The following is a 22,640-nucleotide window of genomic DNA, read 5'->3' as shown; positions in this document are numbered from 1 at the left end:
AAAGCTGATGAGATCCTTGTCATTTTATTAGTGGCCATCACTCTGTTTTCTCCCGCAATTGCATAGCCTATAGAAATGGTGCGCAACATGAGCGCATGGACTCTCATGAATTGTTTGATTAGATTTTAGAACATATTTGCATTGATGTCAGAGTGATTAGAGGGACAATAGAGTGCTGAGTACCAGGCAGTTAGCAAGTTTGGTAGGCTACTAATGACCAGCAGCAGCATCATAGCTTGGAGAAGCCTAATTACTGTGACTAAACGGTCATGTGGAATTTGACTGCCTTCATGGTTCTTGACAGCCGGAGTGGCGGTAATGCAGTCACCGCAACAGCCCTATGTACATATCTACCTGAAATACCTCTGCACATTGATCTGGTACAGGTAGCTCCATTCTTGTGTATTTTTTTTATTCCTCAGGCTACTATTTTATTTTGTGCATCGTTGTGAAGTCTACACCAGTTGTATTCATTGCATGTGACACATATAATTTGATTTGAATAAGCTGTACATAAGGGATGAAATGAAATGCACAGACAACAACCTATTAATACTTCTCAAGAGTGGTGGGAACGAAAACTAAATTCAGTCAGAAAAAAACACTGAAGACGTGTCCCTTATGCTTGAATGATTCGAGTCTGCGACATTTGATGCCGAAAAGGTAAATCGAAAAAATAAATACTTACCAAGAAGCAAATTGACCAGAACTTCTTGTCCTGCCATTGTGTTGCTTCTTGTGAGACATATAATTGTGCCAACAATCCAAGGGATGCCATGACCAGTGAATGCAAGCAGGTTGACCATGGAGCGCACACTGCCCCATGAGGAGTGAGAATATGCGCAAACCCCAAGCCTTTTGGACATGCATATATCAATCGCCATAAGAGAGTTCATTGCAATGCCCTTAAAGGAGGGGTTGAGTTGTATGCAATCCTCTTCTGGAAGTTTAACAGATTCTCTGCGGTCCTCAGTGTTGTTTTCAAGCGGCTCCTGCTGTACATTTTGAGGTTGCTGCTGCTGCTGTTGGCTTGGCTGGCGTTTCAGTGAACCAGGCCGCCGTAATGTCCCCCGTGCCTCGTTGCTATTTCTGAGAGGCTGGTTCAGTGACATAAACTCGGGTCTGTTGATCGGGTCATTCTGATCTCTCATCCTGGATCTGGTCTGATTTACAGGCATTTTGAATCTGATATCAAATCAGCAAAACCTGACTATTCCCCCTTACCATGTAGCGGGAACGTTATTACCGATATGGTGAAGAGTTGTCTGCTGCGCCAACTCAGTGTGTCAACTCAGTGCAAGTTATAAATAGATCTACTGCCTTGCTTCTCTGTATGACTGCACATGGCTCCTCGATTTCAGCCGTTTTTATTTAGCATACAAGACAAGTGACTGTACATCACTCGGGCCGAGCTCCCTGCCATCCAGGAACTCTAAACCAGGTGGTGTCAGAGGAAGGCCCTAAAAATTGTTAGACTCCAGCCACCCAAGTCATAGACATTTCTCTTTGCTACCGCATGGCAAGTCTGGAATCAATAGAACCTTGAACAGCGTCTACCCCCAAACCATAAGCCTGCTAAATAGTTAGTTACTGTAAATAGTTAACGAAATAGCTACATGGACTATCTGCATTGACCCTTTTTGCATAAACATTTTTCTTATCTATCCTGCTGCCTAGTCACGTTATTGCTAGTTATACAGTGCATTCAGAAAGTTTTCAGACCCCTTGACCTTTTCCACATTTTCTTAAGTTACAGCGTTATTAAAAGATGTATATATTGTTTGTTTTTCTCATCAATCTTGACACAATACCCCATAACGACAAAGCAGAAACTGGTTTTTAGAAATTGTGCAAATGTAAATAATAAAAAAACTGAAATATCACATCACAAGTATTCAGACCCTTTACTCAGTACTTTGTTGAAGCACATTTGGCAGTGATTACAGCCTCGAGTCCTGGGTATGAGGCTGAAGAAATTTGGCTTGTCACCTAAAAGCGCCACAAACTTTTAAAGATGCTCCATTGAGAGCATCCTGTCAGGCTGCATCACTGCCTGGTACGGCAACTGCACCGCCCACAACCGCAGGGCTCTCCAGAGGGTGGTGCGGTCTGCACAACGCATCACCGGGGGCAAACTACCTGCCCTCCAGGACACCTACACCACCCGATGTCACAGGAAGGCCAAAAAGATCATCAAGGACAACAACCACCTGAGCCACTGCCTGTTCACCCCATTACCATCTAGAAGGCGAGGTCAGTACAGGTGCATCAAGCTGGGACCGAGAGACTGAAAAACAGCTTCTATCTCAAGGTCATCAGACTGTTTAACAGCCATCACTAACACAGAGAGGATGATTCGTACATACAGACTTGAAATCATTGGCCACTTTAATAAATGGATCACTAGTCACTTTAATAATTCCACCTTAATAATCTTGAAATATATTGCATTACTCATCTCATATGTATATACTGCATTTTATACTATCTAACGCATCTTGCCTATGCCGCTCTGTCATTGCTCATATTTATATGTATATATTCTTATTCCATTCCTTTACTTAGATTTGTGTGTATTAGGTAGTTGTTGTGGAATTGTTATATTACATGTTAGATATTGCTGCACTGCCAGAACTAGAAGCACAAGCATTTCGCAACGCTTGCAATAACATCTGCTAACCATGTGTATGTGACCAATACAATTTGATTTGATTTATAGCCAGGTTATTGTTATTCATCGAGTATTTATTATTATGTGTTATTACTTTTCTATTATTTCTTTATTTGATTTCTCGGCATTGTTGGGAAGGGCCCATAAGTAAGCATTTCACTGTTAATCTATACCTGTAGTTTACAAAGAACATGACGAATACGATTTGATTTGAAATGACTGACAGTAACCTCAGCCAATCGACCATGGACTATTATTAAGATATAAAAATTATAGCTGCAGAAGTTGCACCACAGGTTCAAAAGTTTTTCCTGATCTCATGACCTGGTCATTAACGTAAACTTTTTTCTCACTGCACCGAACAGAATTTCTATTGGCCCGGAAATGGAGTAGTTTATCAATGGGGCGCTGCCCCTTTAAGACAATTGCATTCCAAAAAAATATATAAACCTGGCTACAGTAGACTAGCCAGACGAATGCTAAAGTGTATTTTGTTTTTGTAGACTATCAACAGTAGCCAGCATTTTGAAGGTTTACTTTTGTAAATCACTTTCCCTAAAATAAATAAGTTCAGCTAGTAGATAGATGGCTGTACAGTATTGGAGAAAAGTTGAAAAAACTGACCCCTCCGACGCTGTACGTTACATCATGACGTGTCATGGCGTAACGTACAGCACGCGTAAAGCAACTAATTTTGTCTTACAGCCTCTCTCCACTAGGTGTAGCACTTCTCTCACCATTCAAAAACAAGAAAGGGACAGGGACAGAGTAAGGGGGGATACCTAGTCATTTTTTGCGTCATCACTGCAAGCTATCATGACTTTTAAAAGCTGCTGTTTACTTCTGAAGATCACTTTAGCAACGCCCTAAAAACCCGATTCAAATTCGACACAAACCTTCAAATAGGTATGTAATGACACATTATATAAACTCTTTATAGTGTTTTATTTATATCTTAGAGGCGATAAGCTGATAAATTGGACAGATCGAGTGAAAAAAGCCGTTTCCCAACACGACATCTCTCCTTCTCACTATCACACAATAGGTTAGCTTCCCCACCCGACATTTTAAAAAAGACCTGACGGAGCTCATTGCCTTCTTGGATCATGCAGCGATGGGCATCATGAAGGCCTTGTCATTGATTTTGTTGGAAAGGGGAGAAATTGTGCTTTACATTGGTATTGATATTACAGTTGATCTGGAAGTATTACGTTTTTTGGGCACTAAAATAAGGTCAATTGTACGGACCAGCGCGATGTACAAAAGTGAGGGAGTTTATGTTAGCTACCACCTTTTGTACTACTCAAGTGCTCGAGTAGTTGTGACTCATGGAAGCGTAGTGGTGCTTGAATGAACGGCCAATCATTTTGCTTAAATACAAATAGCACGACTTTTCCCTACAGAAAAAAACAGCATAGACCATCATTCGTTGTGTTTTCGCTGGTGACCAGCCTTTGTTGTGTTTTCACTGGTGACCAGCCTTCATTGTGTTTTTTCATTGGTGACCAGCCATCGTTGTGTTTTTGCTGGTGACCAGCATAAGCTGACTTGCAAAGAGATGTTTATTTCCTATTGGAATCCAGGTTTATTAGGGCAATCCAACATTTTGAACTTTTATTCAGCCACAACCTGCATTCAGAATGACTGCCAGTGTTAGAAAAAAATGTATGAATGAGACTACCTAAACCATCTAAACTGGAACAACGATTTCAGTAATGGGTAAAATAAGTCCAACAAACAGATTGGATGTATGTTATTTATCTTTGTGTAGCATAAGATAAATGAAGTTATAAATGAATCAATCAATGTAGGCTACATGTCATTCTAAAAATGTAACTGCAATAGAGCATGTTGGGAAATGTGATCATCATGGGTGTGGTTTAGCAGACCAGCTTGACCACAATGGGGCAGGATACACTCTAAAAATATGATACATGTACAGTTGCAAGAAAAAGTATATGAACCCTTTGGAATTACCTGGAATTCTACATAAATTGGTCAAAACATGTGATCTGATCTTCCTCTAAGTCAACAATAGACAAACAGTGTGCTTAAACTAATAACACACAAATTATTGTATTTTTCTTGTCTATATTGAATACTTCGTTTCAACATTCACAGTGTAGGTTGGAAAAAGTATATGAACCCCTAGGCTAATCAATGAGATTGGAGATGTTGGTTAGAGCTGCCCTGCAATATAAAAAAACACTCACAAAATGTGTTTGCTATTCACATGAAGCATTGTCTCATGTGAACCATGCCTCAAACAAAAGAGATCTCAGAAGTACTAAGATGAAAAATGTTTGACTTGCATAAAGCTGGAAAGGGTTACAAAGTACCTCTGAAAGCCTTGATGTTCATCAGTCCACGGTAAGACAAATTGTCTATAATTTGTCTCCCTAGGAGTGGATGACCTACAAAGATGACTGCAAGAGCACAGCACAGAATACTCAATGAGGTTAAGAAGAATCCTAGTGTCACCTAAAGACTTACAGAAATCGCTGGAACATGCTAACATCTTTGTTGACGAGTCTACGATACGTACAATTGAAGTCGGAAGTTTACATACACGTAGGTTGGAGTCATTAAAACTCGTTTTTCAACCACTCCACAAATTTCTCGTTAACAAACTAAAGTTTTGGCAAGTTGGTTAGGACACCTACTTTGCGCATGACACAGGTAATTTTTCCAACAATTGTTTACAGACAGATTATTTCACTTATAATTCATTGCATCACAAATCCAGTGGGTCAGAAGCTAGCAAACACTAAGCTAACTGTGCCTTTAAACAGCTTGGACAATTACAGAAAATGATGTCATGGCTTTAGAAGCTTATGATAGGTTAATTGACATCATTTGAGTCAATTGGAGGTATATCTGTGGATGTATTTCAAGGCCTACCTTCAAACTCAGTGCCTCTTTGCTTGACACCATGGGAAAATCAAAAGAAATCAACCAAGACCTCGGAAAAAAATTGTAGACCTCCACAAATCTGGTTCATCCTTGGGAGCAATTTCCAAACACCTGAAGGTACCACATTCATCTGTACAAACAATAGTACGCAAGTATAAACACCATGTGACCATGCAGCCGTCATACTGCTCAGGAAGGAGACGTGATCTGTCTCCTAGAGATGAACATACTTTGGTGCGAAAAGTGCAAATCAATCCCAGAACAGCAGCAAAGGACCTTCTGAAGATGCTGGAGGAAACAGGTACAAAAGTATCTATATCCACAGTAAAACGATATCCTATATCAACATAACCTGAAAGGCCACTCAACAAGGAAGAAGCCAATGTTCCAAAACCTAAGGTTTGCAACTGCAAATGGGGACAAAGATCGTACTTTTTGGAGAAATGTCCTCTGGTCTGATGAAACAAAAATAGGACTGTTTGGCCATAATGACCATCGTTATGTTTGGAGGAAAAAGGGGTATGCTTGCAAGCCGAAGAACACCATCCCAACTGTGAAGCACGGTGGTGGCAGCATCATGTCGTGGGGGTGCTTTGCTACTGAAGGGACTGGTGCACTTCACAAAATAGATGGCATCATGAGGCAGGAACATTATGTGGATATATTAAAGCAACATCTCAAGACATCAGTCAGGATGTTAAAGCTTGGTCACAAATGGGTCTTCCAAATGGACAATGACCCCAAGCATACTTCCAAAGTTGTGGCAAAAAAAGGACAACAAAGTCAAGGTATTGGGGTGGCCATCACAAAGCCCTGACCTCAATCCTATAAAATATTTGTGGGCAGAACTGAAAAAGTGTGTGCGAGCAAGGAGGCCTACAAACCTGACTCAGTTACACCAGCTCTGTCAGGAGGAGTGGGCCAAAATTCACCCAACTTATTGTGGAATGCTTGTGGGAGGCTATCCAAAACGTTTGACCCAAGTTAAACAATTTAACTTCTTATGGCTGCAGGGGCAGTATTGAGTAGCGTGGATGAAAGGTGCCCAGAGTAAACGGCCTGCTCCTCAGTCCCAGTTACTAATATATGCATATTATTATTAGTATTGGATAGAAAACACTCTAAAGTTTCTAAAACTGTTTGAATTATGTCTGTGAGATTAACAGAACTCATATGGCAGGCAAAAACCTGAGAAGTTCCACTTCCTGTTTGGATTTTTTCTGGGGGTGCCATATTTTCAACAAAGCTCTCATTGAAAATACAGAGAGATATGGATGGGTTTTCAATTCCTACGGCTTCCACTAGATGTCAACAGTCAATAGAACTAAGTCTGATGACTCTAATGTGAAGGGGGGTCGAAGGAGACAGAAATTAGTAATCACTGCCATGAGGTGACCATGCATTCAACGCGCGTTCACGTGAGAGGCAGCTCCGTTCCATCTCTCAATTGAAGTCGATGTAATTCTCCGGTCGGAACTTTATTCAAGATGTATGTTAACAACATTCTAAAGATTGATTCAGTACATCGTTTGACATGTTTCTACTGACTGTAACGGAACGTTTGGACATTTCGTCACGTTATAGTGGTCGCGCTTTGAGACTTTGGTTAGGGTGTTTGGTAAACAATTCGAAAGTAGCTAATTTGACATAAATAACGGACATTAACGAACAAATCAAGCATTTGTTGTGGACCTGGGATTCCTAGGACTGCATTCTGATGAATTTATCAAAGGTAAGGAAACATTTATCATGTATTTTCTGGTTTCTGTTGAGTCCAACATGGCGGCTAATTTGGCTATTCATCTGAGCTCCGTCTCAGATTATTGCATGGTTTATTTTTCCGTAAAGTTTTTTTGAAATCATTTCACATTCTTAGAATAAAGTGGTGCTCCGTCTCAGATTATTGCATGGTTTATTTTTCCGTAAAGTTTTTTTGAAATCATTTCACATTCTTAGAATAAAGTGGTGATCCTAACTGACCTAAGACAGGGAATCTTTACTAGGATTAAATGTGAGGAATTGTGAAAAAACTGAGTTTAAATGTATTTGGCTAAGGTGTATGTAAACTTCTGACTTCAACTGTAAATCACTAAACAAGAATGGTGTTCATGGGAGGACACCACGGAAGAAGCTACTGCTGTCCAAAAAAAACATTGCAGCACGTCTGAAGTTCGCAAAAGAGCATCTGGATTTTCCAGTATTGTCCACAAAATATTTTGTGGACAGATGAAACTAAAGTTGAGTTATTTGGAAGGAACACACAACACCGTGTGTGGAGAAAAAAAGGCACAGTACACCAACATCAAAACCTCATCCCAACTGTAAAATATGGTGGAGGGAGCATCATGGTTTGGGTCTGCTTTGCTGCCTCAGGGCCTGGACAACTTGCTATCATCAATGGAAAAATGAATTCCCATGTTTATCAAGACATTTTTCAGGAGAATGTAAAGCTATCTTTCCGCCAATTGAAGCTCAACAGAAGTTGGGTGATGCAACAGGACAACGAACCCAAACACAGAAGTAAATAAACCACATAATGGCTTCAACAGAAGAAAATACGCCTTCTGGAGTGGCCCAGTCAGAGTCCTGACCTCAACCCGATTGAGATGCTGTGGCATGACCTCGAGAGCGGTTCACACCAGACATCCCAAGAGTATTGCTGAACTGAAACAGTTTTGTAAAGAGGAATGGTCCAAAATTCCTCCTGACCGTTGTGCAGGTCTGATACACAACTACAGAAAACGTTTGGTTGAGATTATTGCTGCCAAAGGAGGTTCAACTAGTTATTAAATCAAAGGGTTCACATACTTTTTCCACCCTGCACTGTGAATGTTTACACAGTGTGTTCAATAAAGACATGAATACCTGGCTACTGGATGCAGTGAAAGTATGTTAACTTCACTAGGGTAGGGGGCAGCATTCGGAATTTTGGATGAAAAGCATGCCCAAATTAAACTGCCTGCTACTCAGGCCCAGAAGCTAGGATATGCATATAATTGGTAGATTTGGATAGAAAACGCTCTAAAGTTTCCAAAACTGTTAAAATAATGTCTGAGTTATAACAGAACTGATATGGCAGGCGAAAACCTGAGGAAAATCCATCCAGGAAGTACTATTATTTTGAAAGGCTGTTTTTCCATTGAAAGCCTATCCACCATACAAAGACTTAGGACCCAGTTCACGATCTCTATGGCTTGTTCTACATGTGGCCAGTCTTTAGGCATTGTTTCAGGCATTTACTATGAAAAATTAGGGAGATACAGCACTTTCAATGAGTGGACAGTGGACATTTCCAGACATGAGTGCAGCGCGTGATCGGGAGCGCGCCTTTCTTGTTTCTCCTTTTCTATTGATGAAGCTTTTGTCCGGTTGAAATATTGAAAGTATCGTTTGACATCTTTCTACAAACTTTTAATGTACTTTTTTGACTTTTCGTCTGGATGTTGAGAGCGCGCTTTGTGCCTTTGGATTACTGAACTAAACGCACCAACAAAACGGAGGTTTTTGGACATAAAGAGGGACATTATCGAACAAAACGAACATTTATTGTGTAACATGGAGTCCTGGGAGTGCCACCAGATGAAGATCAAAGGTTAGTGATTCATTTAATCGTTATTTCTGACTTTTGTGAGTCCTCTCCTTGGCTGGAAAATGTCTATGGTTTTTGTGGCTAGGCGCTGTCCTAACATAATCGCATGGTGTGCTTTCGCCGTAAAGCCTTTTTGAAATCGTACACTGTGGTTGGATTAACAAGAAGTTTCTTTAAAATGGTGTATAATACTTGTATGTTTGAGGAATTTTAATTATAGGATTTCTGTTGTTTGAATTTGGCGCCCTGCAATTTCACTGGCTGTTGTCGAGGTGGGACGCTAGCGTCCCAATGATACCAGAGAAGCTAAACAACAAGTTGCTAAATTTTTACAGCTGAATTAAGGTGTTTAGGCTGTAAAAGTACAGTATTCTGCTGAATGCTGGTTAGTTGAGACTACACCAAAAGCACAATGAAGGCTGGTCATAAGGCAAAAAAACAGCAAAGGCTGGTCACCAGCAAAAACACAATGAAGGCCGGTCATCAGCGAAAACACAACTAAGGCTGATAACCAGAGAAAACACAACAAAGGCTGGTCTGCCAGCATAACCAGCTAGACTGTGCTGATCAGACCAGCTTGACCATCTATTCCATGATGGTCAGACCAGCTTGACCAGCATCTGACCAGTACAGACCAGCATAGACCAGCATGGACCAGCTTGAAATGTATGCTGGTCTATGCTTTTATTCCAGCAGTGTTCTGTGTGTAGTCTTCAATGGTTTTAATGGTAGACTGCAGCAGAGCAGGTAAATGTTGAACAGGGAAGAAAAGTTACTAGCCCGGTCGGTGCTGCTGATTTGAAAGTGGAAATGCTGTCTCGCCACATATTTTCCGGCGGCTCTGGATAGCCGTATATCAACATATATTTAATAAAGTTGGTTACACAATAGCTCATCTTGTAACAAGTAGACTACCCTAAATGATAACCACACATAAGGCAGCAGCCGGTGCAGCTAAGCAATCATTTTGCGTTTATTGAAATATTATACTTGGTCTAAATATTCAGGTCTATATACAAAGTCTAAATAAAGGAAACACTTGAGTAAATGAGTGATAGGAAAAAAACATATGTTTTTATTGTTATACAAAGTATGATGGGTGCTTCCACACAGGTGTGATTTTCTGAGTTAATTAAGCAATCCCATCGTGCTTAGGGTCATGTATAAAAATGCTTAGTTGCCCATTATTTTGGCAAACATGGCTAGAAGAAGAGACCTCAGTGACTTTGAAAGAGAGGCCTCAAAGACCATAGGGGGTTTAAAGCATGTGTGTGTGTCTCAGTCTTAGTCACCATATCTCAACCCAATTAAAACACTTATGGGAGATTCTGGAGCGGCGCTTGAGACTGCGTTTTCCACCACCATCAAACAAAACACCAAATTATGGAATTTCTCATGGAAGAATGGTGTCGCATGTCTCCAATAGAGTTCCAGAAACGTGTAGAGTCCATGCCAAGACACATTAAAGCTGTTCTGGCGGCTCGTGGTGGCCCAACCTCCCTATGAAAACATTTATGTTTTTTTTTTTTTGCATTAGATGTGTCTCAATCCACCACATCCCTCTATGTCGCACTTCCGCATACAACTCAGAGTTTCCTTTATTTTGGCAGTTACCAGTAGATAGATTTGAGAGTAGACATACACACTTCAAACAGAAATTATGTTTAATAGGCCAATCCACAGTGCTATACACTCCGTTAATATGAGAATAAATTATGCTTCAGACTTGCATATTGCATGCATACAGTTTGGGGTGATGGGGTTGCTCTAAACCTGTGGAGGAATTATTATTATGTTGGTCTGGTGGCCCCGTGTTCGCATGAGCAATAACAATTTTCTACCAACACAATAACTGGAAATATTGACATTTCATGGGCTTATTGCATGTTTTGAAAGAGGAACTCACTACAACTACATTTCTCAAGTAGCAAGCCATGTTAGAGGGAAGTCTTGCTCTAAGACCTCTTGGTTAAAAAAAGAGCCACAGCAGCTGAGGTATGACATTACCCTACACATGACAGGAGGATTCTTCAATACACATGCCATTATTGGCCACAGGACAAGGACAAATAAGGTCCCCTAGTCCTGGACTGGATGGTTTACTATTTACAACTTTGCAGTAGAGATACACCTCTTCAGGAGCTTTCTTAAAGTTTAACAAGAGCTTTTTTAAAGTTGTACATATTCGTTAAATGTGTAGCCTATTATTAAAACCCCCTAAGGTCGATGTCCACATCCCCACGGACATCTAATTAGCATCATAAAAAAATCCCCATTAAAAAAAAATACTTTTTATTTTTTTGCATTAGATGTGTCTCAATCCACCACATCCCTCTATGTCGCACTTCCGCATATGCGGTGAAAGGTGACAGAGCTAGAGTGTTTGTCAGACCATGAGACACCCCAAAAATCGGTCTTCACACAAAATCGTCTGTACAGTTTGGGCTACACACTAATATGACCCCGCTGTGGAAAGTCTCTCAGAAGCATGTCGGTTGTTTTGCTCAAGGATGCCCACAGGCCTCACAAGACTCCCCAGTTGAAAACAAATAATGAAAGTACAGTATGTATGTACACTGTTTAGTTCCAAAAATAAGAGGTTAAATAGATGTACAATTTTTTTTACAAATGTTTCCTGATTTTTCATATATCTCTCAGATATAGGACAGACACTTCAGAACAAACTTCCATAGATGTTTTTTTTGTTGGGACTGTCTGTTGTTCCATGTAGTGAATTTGTTATTCAATGTGTTTGTATGGGCTAATAGCATGAAGACCAAATAAACATGTTAATACATTTTATTTTTATTAACATGTTTATTTGGTCTTCGTGCTATTAGCCCATTGTTATGCTGGTCACAACAATAAACACAAATCAAAAAGTAAAAGATTGGAATTAAGAAACATATAAATATTAGGATGAACAATGTCGGAGTGGCATTGACGAAAATACAGTAGAACAGAATACACTATAGTATATACAGTACCAATCAAAAGTTTGGACACACCTACTCATTCCAGGGTTTTTCTTATTTTTACTATTTTCTACATTGTAGAATAATAGTGAAGACATAAAAAAAGAGTTTAAAAAATCTAAATATATTTTATGTTTCAGATTCTTCAAAGTAGCCACCCTTTGCCTTGATGACAGCTTTACACTCTTGGCATTCTCTCAACCAGCTTCATGAGGTAGTCACCTGGAATGCATTTCAATTAACAGGTGTGCCTTGTTAAAGTTAATTTGTGGAATTTCTTTCCTTCTTAATGGGTTTTAGCCAATCAGTTGTGTTGTGACAAGGAATGGGCTGGTAAACAGAAGATAGCCCTATTTGGTAAAAGTACAAGTGCATATTATGGCAAGAACAGCTGAAAAAAGCAAAGAGAAGCAACAGTCCATTACTTTAAGACATGAAGGTCAGTCAATACAGACAATTTCAAGAACTTTGAAAGATTCTTCAAGTGCAGTCGAAAAAACCATCAAGCGCTATGATGAAACTGGCTCTCATGAGGACCGCCACTGGAAAGGAAGACCCAGAGTTACCTCTGCTGCAAAGAATAAGTTCATTAGAGTTAACTGCACCTCATATTTGCAGCCAAAATAAATGTGCGATTTTTGGTTCCAACCACCGTGTCTTTGCGAGATGCAGAGCAGGTGAGCGGATGATCTCTGCATGTGTGGTTTCCACCTTGATGCATGGAGGAGGAGGTATGATGGTGTGGGGGTGCTATGCTGGTGACACTGTCAGTGATTTATTTAGAATTCAAGGCATACTTAACCAGCATGGCTACCACAGCATTCTGCAGCGATATGCCATCCCATCTGGTTTGCGCTTAGTGGGACTATAATTTGTTTTTCAGCAGGACAATGACCCAGCACACTTCCAGGCTGTGTAAGGGCTATTTGACTAAGAAGGAGAGTGATGGAGTGCTGCATCAGATGACCTGTCCTCCACAATTACCCGACCTCAACCCAATTAAGATGGTTTGGGATGAATTGGACCACAGAGTGAAGGAAAAGCAGCCAGCAAGTGCTCAGCATATGTGGGGACTCCTTCAAGACTGTTGGAAAAGCACTCCAGTTGACCACCTCATGAAGCTGGTTGAGAGAATGCCAAGAGTGTGCAAAGCTGTCATCAAGGCAAAGGGTGGTGAATTTGAAGAATCTAAAATATATTTCGATTTGTTTAGCACTTTGTTGGTTACTACATGATTCAATGTGTTATTTCATGTCTTCACTATTATTCTACAATATAGTAAAAATAAAGAAAATCTTTGAATGAGTAGGTGTGTCCAAACTTTTGACTGGTACAGTACATATGAGATGAGCAACGCAGTATGTAAACATTATTAAAGTGACTAGTGTTCCGTTATTAAAGTGGCCCTTGCTTCCATGTATATAAAGCAGCAGCGTCTAAGGTGAAAGGTTAAGTAACCGGCTAGTGATGACTATTTAACAGTCTGATCGCCTTGAGTGTCTTGGTCCCAGCTTTGATGCACCTGTACTGACCTTGCCTTCAGGATGATAGCGGGGTTAAAAGGCTGTGGCTCAGGTGGTTGATGTCCTTGATGATATTTTTGGCCTTCCTGAGACATCGGGTGCTGTAGGTGACCTGGAGGGCAAGCAGTGTGCCCCCGGTGATGCGTTGGGCAGACTGCACCACCGTCTGGAGAGCCCTGATGTCACGCCCTGACCTGAGATATCTCTGTTTTCTTTATATTTTGGTTAGGTCAGGGTGTGACTAGGGTGGGTACGGTAGTTTTTGTATTGTCTAGGGTTTTTTGTATGTCTAGGGTTTTTGTAGGTCTAGGTGATTTGTATGTCTATGATGGCCTGATATGGTTCCCAATCAGAGGCAGCTGTTTATCGTTGTCTCTGATTGGGGATCATATTTAGGTAGCCATTTTCCCTTTGGTGTTCGTGGGTTCTTGTCTATGTGTAGTTGCCTGTCAGCACTCGTTTTGTATAGCTTCACGTGTCGTTTTGTTATTTTGGTTAGTTTGTTCAGTGTTCTTTCTTATTATAATAAAGAATGTACGCATACCACGCTGCGCCTTGGTCCGATTCATATGACAAACGTGACACCTGCGGTTGCGGGCAGTGCAGTTACCGTACCAGGCTGTGATACAGCCCTACAGGATGCTCTCAATAGTGCATCTGTAAAAGCTGGTTAGGTTCTTAGGGGCCAAGCTGAATTTCTTCAGCATCCTGAGGTTGAGTCGCTATTGTGCCTTCTTCACCACACTGTCTGTGTGGGTGGGCACTTTTCAGATTGTCAGTGATGTGTACGCTGAGGAAATTGAAGCTTTCCACCTTCTCCACTGGGGTCCCATCTATGTGGATAGGGGCGTGCTCCCTCTGCTGTTTCCTGAAGTCCACGATCAGCTCCTTCGTTTTGTTGACGTTGAGGGAAAGGTTATTTTCCTGGCACCACTCCGCCAGGGCCCTCACCTCCTCCCTGTAGGCTGTCTCGTCATTGTCGGTAATCAAGCCTACTAATGTTGTGTCATCTGCAACCTTGATGATTGAGTTGGAGGCATGCGTGGCCACGCAATCATGGGTGAACAGGGAGCACAGGAGGGGGCTGAGTACGCACCCTGTGTTGAGAATCAGGAAAGTGGAGGTGTTGTTTCCTAACTTCACCTCCTGGGGGAAGCCCTTCAGGAAGTCCAGGACCTAGTTACACAGGGCGGGGTTCAGCCCCAGGGCCCGAGCTTAATGATGTGCTTGGTGGGTACTATGGTGTTGAATGCTGAGCTATAGTCAATGAACATAATTCTTACATAGATATTCCTCTTGTCCAGACGGGATAGGGCAGTGTGCAGTGTGATGGCGATTGCATCGTCTTTCGATCTATTGGGGCGGTAAGCAAATTTAAGTCGGTCTAGGGTGTCAGTTAAGGTAGAGATGATATGAGCCTTGACTAGCCTCTCATAGTCATTTCGTTCAGTTATCTTTGCCTTCTTGGGTACAGTAACAGTGGTGGACATCTTCAAACAAGTGGGGACAGCAGACAGGGGTATGGAGAGATTGAATAGGTCCGTAAACACTCCAGCCAGCTGGTCTGCGCATGCTCTGATAACGTGGCTAGGGATGCCCTCTGGGCCGGCAGCCTTGCGAGGGTTTAACTTCTTATGGCTACAATCCCGCTAACGGGATGATATGACAACAGCCAGTGAAAGTGCAGGGCGCCAAATTTAAAAAACAGAAATCTCATAATTAAAATGATGTCTTATACCATTTTAAAGGTAATCTTGTTGTTAATCCCACCAAAGTGTCCGATTTCAAATATGCTTTTCAGCGAAAGCACTACAAACGATTATGTTAGGTCACACCAAACCACAATAAGCACAGCCATTTTTCCAGCGAAAGATAATTGCATAATTTGATAAGGGCGTTTTCCCGCTAATGGAACATTTGCACTTATAGCCTACTGCCATGTGTGTATTGCTGCGCTTAAAATGTTGAAGAAATAGCCTAATAGTATATTAACATTTTAAGCTAAACGTTCTGATCAGCCACATTGCGTAAAAAAGTGTTTTGATGGTAGTGGTGTATTAATTTGGGATCTTTCGCATCCGACAACTGTCCCAGACTATGTTTGGAATATGTATTTCTTGCACAGAATAGGTAGGCTTTTGTACTATGGGGATAGTAAATTGACATAGTCTAGTGCTTTTGCTGTTCATTGGGCCGACGAATGGTAAATGTGGAAAGTTCTTCCAATATCTTCAATATGCACCTTGGAATTGGATAATGGCATGCAGTTGCGTCCCCGATGTGTCTTTCTTCACTTGTAACCTGTGAGAAAGACCCGATCACATGATGGAGAGCTATGTGAGTGAGAGCATTCAGGGAGAAGGGCACAATGGCCACTGGCCGTAAAAAGGCCTGGATTTGTTTAGGGTGCATTACGGCCACACAAATGGGACGCCGCTGTGAAATTCGAGGTAATGTCCAGTGATTGTCAAATTGTGAATGAGTGACTGATGAAGTGTGTACAGCCTGCGCAAAAAACAAAGCAGAGATCATGCCTTTCAAGTTACTTTTTTTAGAATCATTTTTAGAGTCGCATCATGCAGCCTTACAATGTATTAAAAATCAAAACATATAGCCCAACGTTTGTAGAACAACTAAAGTTGCATTAATAACAATAAATGAAGCATTTAGGAATACCTATTGTCACGTTGTCTAATGATTGGAGACAGGCGCAGGAATACATAATAGGGTTTTTTATTTTCTCCACCCAAACAAAAGAGCGAGGTGGAAACCTCTACATAATATACGGGACGAGACCCATAAAACAAATGCACAATAACACGTATCATGGAAGCTGATACAATAGCACAGGTACTCACAGGACCAATGGACATGGTAACAATAATCAACAAGGACAATGGGAAACAGAGGGCACATACATACACATACTAATCAGGGGGAATGGGAACCAGGTGTGCGTAATGAGACAAGACAGTCCGGGGTTGGTGGTTATGAATCCAGTTCAGTGACGCCTAGAAGGCCGATGACGTAGACTGCCAAAGCTGGTGAACGGAATGCGCAGCGGTACCTGGGTGATCAGTGACACCTATTTCTTTGTTAACCGCTCAACACAGAATAGCAGCATGTGCGCACTCCCTCAAATCGTTTGGAGGAAATATCCTTTCTATTTTATTAAACTTTGTTCAATTGTATTCTTCATACTATAAAATAATGCCGTGGAAATTTAAGCAAATCTTGTTTGCTAAAGGAACTAGTGTCACAGCCATTTGGGGTAGTCAGATCAGGATCTAACATAAGGACAACTCAGAGTATGTTATTCTGTTCTTCTGAAATAGACTACATTATCATCATCTCATGCTTCTTTAGACCTGTCTGTGTAGGCTATATTACATGGATTTATTATACTTTTTAAAATGTAGATGTTCCAAAGGTCTGCATCAGTAGCTTGTGTGGAAGCCAGGAGATGCTAAATGTGTTTATGTTAATTAACAGTCAATTACCGTGAGACCTACAGTTGTTTGCTTGACAATCACCGGCTGACGAAATTTTGTGACTGCCATAGCCCTCGTTATGATGTTGGCAAATAATGTTCAATACTGTTTGTGTGTGTGGTTTCTGAAAGTACAGAATAAAGAGGAACTATTAGTAATTAGAATAAAATATCAGTATGTAGCAATAAAACAATATTACAATGAAGTAACATAACAACACTGCTATAAAATTATAAGTTTGTCACGCCCTGACCATAGAGAGCTTTTTATTCTCTATGTTGGTTAGGTCGGGGTGTGACTAGGGTGGGTTATCTAGGTGATTTATACATCTATGTTGGCCTGGTATGGTTCCCAATCAGAGGCAGCTGTTTATCGTTGTCTCTGATTGCGGATCATATTTAGGCAGCCATTTCCCCTTTGTACTTGATGGGATCTTGACTATGCATAGTTGCCTGTTAGCCCTATTGATAGCGTCACGTTTCGTTTTGAGATTTATTATTTTTGTTTTGCTGTGAGTTTCACCTATAAATAAAAGATGTGGAACCCAGATCACGCTGCGCTTTGGTCCACTCATTATAACGAGCGTGACAAAGTTGCATTTACAACATCACAATTATGAATGATATAGAAACAATAAGAAATAGTGACTGAAGATTTTCACAAGGTGACAGAGCAGAGCTATACTAAACCGTCCAAATGAATACACAGGCCATGGTCATGATAAGGCCAGAGCAGCTTCAAAGGATACAACTCAAGCTAATTCTTCTCTGATGCCATTAGCATTGTTTTACAGAGCTAACTGAAGAATGTAACTAGCTACATAAGCACAATTGAGTACAACACCATAAAGGTTATGAATTAGGTACCTTGCGTGTCCATAATTACAAAATAGTACACAAGGAATACATTATGCTCCATACATAGCTACAAATGCTGTGTTACAGTAGGAATGACAGAACATGATATACAGAAACAATTATGATAACGTAATAAGGCACTTACTTTGACAGGAATGCACACATTTTCAACGGATTTATTATTAAGGAAACATCCATGAAGGCAATGCGGGAGCCAGCCGGAAAATGCGCCACAGGGAAAAAGTTGGGTCAGGTTTGTTCTGACTGGAGATGTGCAAATGTCTGCATACTTGAACTGGCAAAACACTGGGGAAGTGCTTGGGCTCTCATCGAAGAGAGAAGTTTGTCTGGCTCATCTAGCTAGTCCTCGCCTTACATGAGCATAACATGCCTCAAATGTAAATTGTCCGCCACAGTGAAAAGGGCTACTTCTATGTGAATTAATATGGATCGGACGCTTTTTTTCAATTTTTGCCTAAAGTGACATACCCAAATCTATGGACCTGAAGCAAGAATATGCATATTCTTGATAACATTTGAAAGGAAACACTTTGAAGTTTGTGGAAATGTGAAATTAATGTAGGAGAATATATCACATTAGATCTGGTAAAAGATAATACAAACAAAAAACAAGCGTTTTTTGTAAAAAAAATGTATCGTCTTTGAAATACAAGAGAAAGGCCATACATTAAAGATAGGATCCTAGGTGTAATTTAGATTTTGGCCAGAAGATGGCAACAGTGTGCGTGCAAAGCTTCAGACTGATTCAGTGAAGAATTACCTCACTACACAATATTTTGGAGCACGTCTGTCAGGAATTTTCCCAAATGTGCCTGAATTGCTAAATTTATACATTTTCAAGTACATAACTATAGAGAACATACAACAATGCTATGGTAATAAAACATTTAATTTACACACTCCCAGGAATGTCATACAGAAAAGACACTAACCTTCACACATCTAGATGGCCGGGCGGGGTGGGGTTTGGAGCCAGGGACAGCAGTGGGGTCAAACTGAAGAACCCAGATGCTACATTTGAATATACAAATATATTTTTTCAAACAAAACTACACTACATTTTATCTTTGAGAACCTCAGGATGACAAATCAGAGCAAGATTACTGAATGTAAGTACATTATTTACCTTCAGAGGTGAATGTATCAAACCAGTTGCCATGATAAAAGTGTTTTGTTGGTGTGCACTATCCTCAAACAATAGCATGGTCTTTTTTTCTGTAATAGCTACTGTAAATTGGACACTGCGGTTAGATTAACAAGAATTTAAGCTTTCTGCCCGTATAGGTCATGTCTATGTCCTGGAAAGTTGTCTATTGTATACAATGTTTTCCAGTCACATTATCGCATATTGAGCAACAACTATCCCGTATAGGTTTTAACGAGGAGGAGGACCGCACCTCATTTAAACTGAAAATATATTGTTGTTTAAAAATATTTTGAAATTGACAAGTTGAAGAAAAACATAGTTGGAGATATTTGGAACTCACAATACCCACCAACAATAATTGTAAATCTTGAACCATTCAAGATAGAGCTGCTTAAGCAACTTTCACATTTTCAGGCTATCTTAGCCTATCAACCAACCAATCAATCAATCCACTTACCTTTTCAACTATAACTAGTCACCACCATTACTACTGCAGACTATACCACTGCTATAACTTATTTCAAATTTACATCTTTTTCAGGGATCACTGTTAGCCTAAAGAGTTTATTTATTAGATAGAACTACAGCTAACTACCAGTAAGTCTAAATACAAACCTGTTCTTCATAGTTCATCAACTACTGTAAAAATGTTTTAAATAGCTGTCATCACTAGATGCACTATCATATTTCTCTCCCCAAATGATAGCCCAAAACTTTCTAATAATTAAATCATTCAAACTAAAATCAAACTTAATTTACACTGAACGTTTTTCAAAAGTAAATATTGCATCTATTTATCTGAAACCTACAGCATGAATGATTCAGAATTGCTTTGCTTTCCATTACCACAAACATACTTTTAAAGAGCTAAAGCAAAACCCATAACTTTACTTGTAAAGTTACCATCTAGTTATTATTATTATTTTGAACACTACTCCTCTTACACAGTTTCAGCTAGAAACGTTTTTCAAACTTTACAACATGCCTGGAATAATGTGGTTGTATACAACTTTTTGATATATTTTATACTTTTTAACCTCTAACGAGTCACCATCCCGGATCCAGGATCCTCCTCATCAAAAAAGCTGACTAGCATAGCCTAGCCTAACGCTACAGGGATATCATATAATATAATTTCATGAAATCACAAGTCCAATACAGCAAATGAAAGATAAACATCTTGTGAATCCAGCCATCCTTTCCGATTTTTAAAATGTTTTACAGCGAAAACACAATATGTATTTCTATTAGCTAACCACAATAGCCAAAGACTCAACCGCATATTTTCACCATGTGTCTACCGCATAGGTAGCTATCACAAAACCGACCAAATAGAGATATAATTAGTCACTAGCCAAGAAACAACTTCATCAGATGACAGTCTTATAACATGTTATACAATAAATTTATGTTTTGTTCGGAAATGTGCATATTTGAGGTATAAATCATAGTTTTACATTGCAGCTACCATCAAAAATATCACCAAAGCAGCCAGAATAATTACAGAGAGCAACGTGAAATACCTAAATACTCATCATAAAACATTTATGAAAAATACATGGTGTACAGCAAATGAATGAATGAATCCAGCCAATATTTCCGATTTTTTAAGTGTTTTACAGCGAAAACACAATATAGCATTATATTAGCTTACCACAATAGTCTAACACACAACTGCATTTATTCACCGCATAGATAGCATTCGCAAAAACCAGCAAAAGATATAAAATTAATCACTAACCTTGACCAACTTCATCAGATGACAGTCTTATAACATCAGGTTATACAATACACTTATGTTTTGTTCGAAAATGTGCATATTTAGAGCTGCAAACCGTGGTTATACATTGTGAATACGTAGCATCGATTCACCAGAATGTCCGGAGCTATCTTGGACACTCACCTAATCTGACCAAATAACTCATCATAAACTTTACATAAAAATACTTGTGGTATGGCAAATGAAAGATACACTGGTTCTTAATGCAACCGCTGTGTTAGATTTTTAAAAATAACTTTACCATAACGTACAGCTTGCGTTATTGAGAGACAGCGCCCGCCAAAACAGCAGAGAATAGGAACCAACATTTTCCACAGAAATACGAAATAACATCATAAATTGTTCTTACTTTTGCTGAGCTTCCATCAGAATCTTGTACAAGGAGTCCTTGGTCCAGAATGAATCGTTGTTTGGTTTTAGAATGTCCTTTTCTCCTATCGAATTAGCAACCTTAGCTAGCCATGTGGCGCGAACATGTCCATCTCCTCTTGACGCAAAGAACGGAAAATTCCAAAACTCCCAATAAACGTTGAATAAACTGATAAAACTCGGTTGAAAAAACCTACTTTACGACGTTATTATCACATGTATCAAATCAAATCAGAGCCGGAGATATTAGCCGTCTATACCGAACGCTTATCAGAAGACAATATGGAGGAGCTTCGCACGCGAGAGAAGAGAAAGACATTTCCAGACCAGTCACTACAACAGCTCTTGTTCGGCCTCAGATCAAGCTAGACACCCCATTCCACCTTCCACTGCCTGTTGACATCTAGTGGAAGGCGTATGAAGTGCATGCATATCGATAAATATTAGGCAATTGAATAGGCAGGCCCTGGAACAGAGCATCGTTTTCAGATTTTTCACTTCCTGTCTGGAAGTTTGCTGCAAAATGAGTTCTGTTTTACTCACAGATATAATTCAAACAGTTTTAGAAACTTGAGAGTGTTTTCTATCCAATAGTAATAATAATATGCATATTGTACGATCTAGAATAGAGTACGAGGCAGTTTAATTTGGGCACGATTTTTTCCAAAGTGGAAACAGCGCCCCCCTATTGACAAGTTAAACAATTAAGCTTTTTGTGCTTTCCTTGTCCATCGTCATTCACTTTCATGGAACTTTTTTCAACATTCAAAATCTCCCCACAGTCATGACTGGCCTGCTCGGGTCAGGTTACCGTGGACCACAATCCTACAGAGAGATTTCTCCCACCCACCAGAGGGGAAGAGATCGAGAGGTATGGAGATGGAGGGGGTTTATGACACCTCACGCCCATTGTAAGGCAGCAGACAAAATTCCTTTGTCCTCTCACTATAGAGAACCGGCCTCAGAACATTAACATCCAATAAATTGACTTTGGGACAATAGGTTTCGTCAGCCACAATGGTGGTAATGACGATAGATTGAATATGAAAATGAACGTTGTTTTTGTTATGTCATTAAAAGTTAAGGACAACGTTATAACGAAAACATTGTACCTTTAAGAGTGTTCTTACTATGTGCCAACTGTTTGCATATTGTACGGTGTGTGGAAAATGTCAAGATCAAAGAGAATGTTTTTGTAAAGATGAAATGTGAAGATGGTTGTCTAAATTGGATCTGAGTCAAATCCATATCTTGCCTCGTAACTTGGTACACCCAGAGAATTGCCCTGAAGGCGGAAACGGCAA

The 22,640-nt window shown here is 40.1% G+C and overlaps 1 protein-coding gene across 1 annotated transcript; it reads right to left on the bottom strand.

The window, feature by feature from the left end:
• Positions 1-549: 549 nt before the first annotated feature.
• Positions 550-1,178, bottom strand: LOC120063500 (inactive phospholipid phosphatase 7-like). The gene is made up of 2 exons (XM_039013878.1): positions 689-1,178; positions 550-581 (listed from the first exon to the last, which is right to left on the bottom strand). The coding sequence occupies exons 1-2, from the start codon at positions 1,176-1,178 to the stop codon at positions 550-552; spliced, it is 522 nt and encodes a 173-aa protein (XP_038869806.1).
• Positions 1,179-22,640: the final 21,462 nt, after the last annotated feature.

Source organism: Salvelinus namaycush, chromosome 18, assembly GCF_016432855.1.
Source record: "Salvelinus namaycush isolate Seneca chromosome 18, SaNama_1.0, whole genome shotgun sequence".
Classification (NCBI taxonomy): domain Eukaryota; kingdom Metazoa; phylum Chordata; class Actinopteri; order Salmoniformes; family Salmonidae; genus Salvelinus; species Salvelinus namaycush.
Note: the sequence above shows the minus strand (reverse complement) of the source record. Positions and strands in the feature narration are given on the sequence as shown.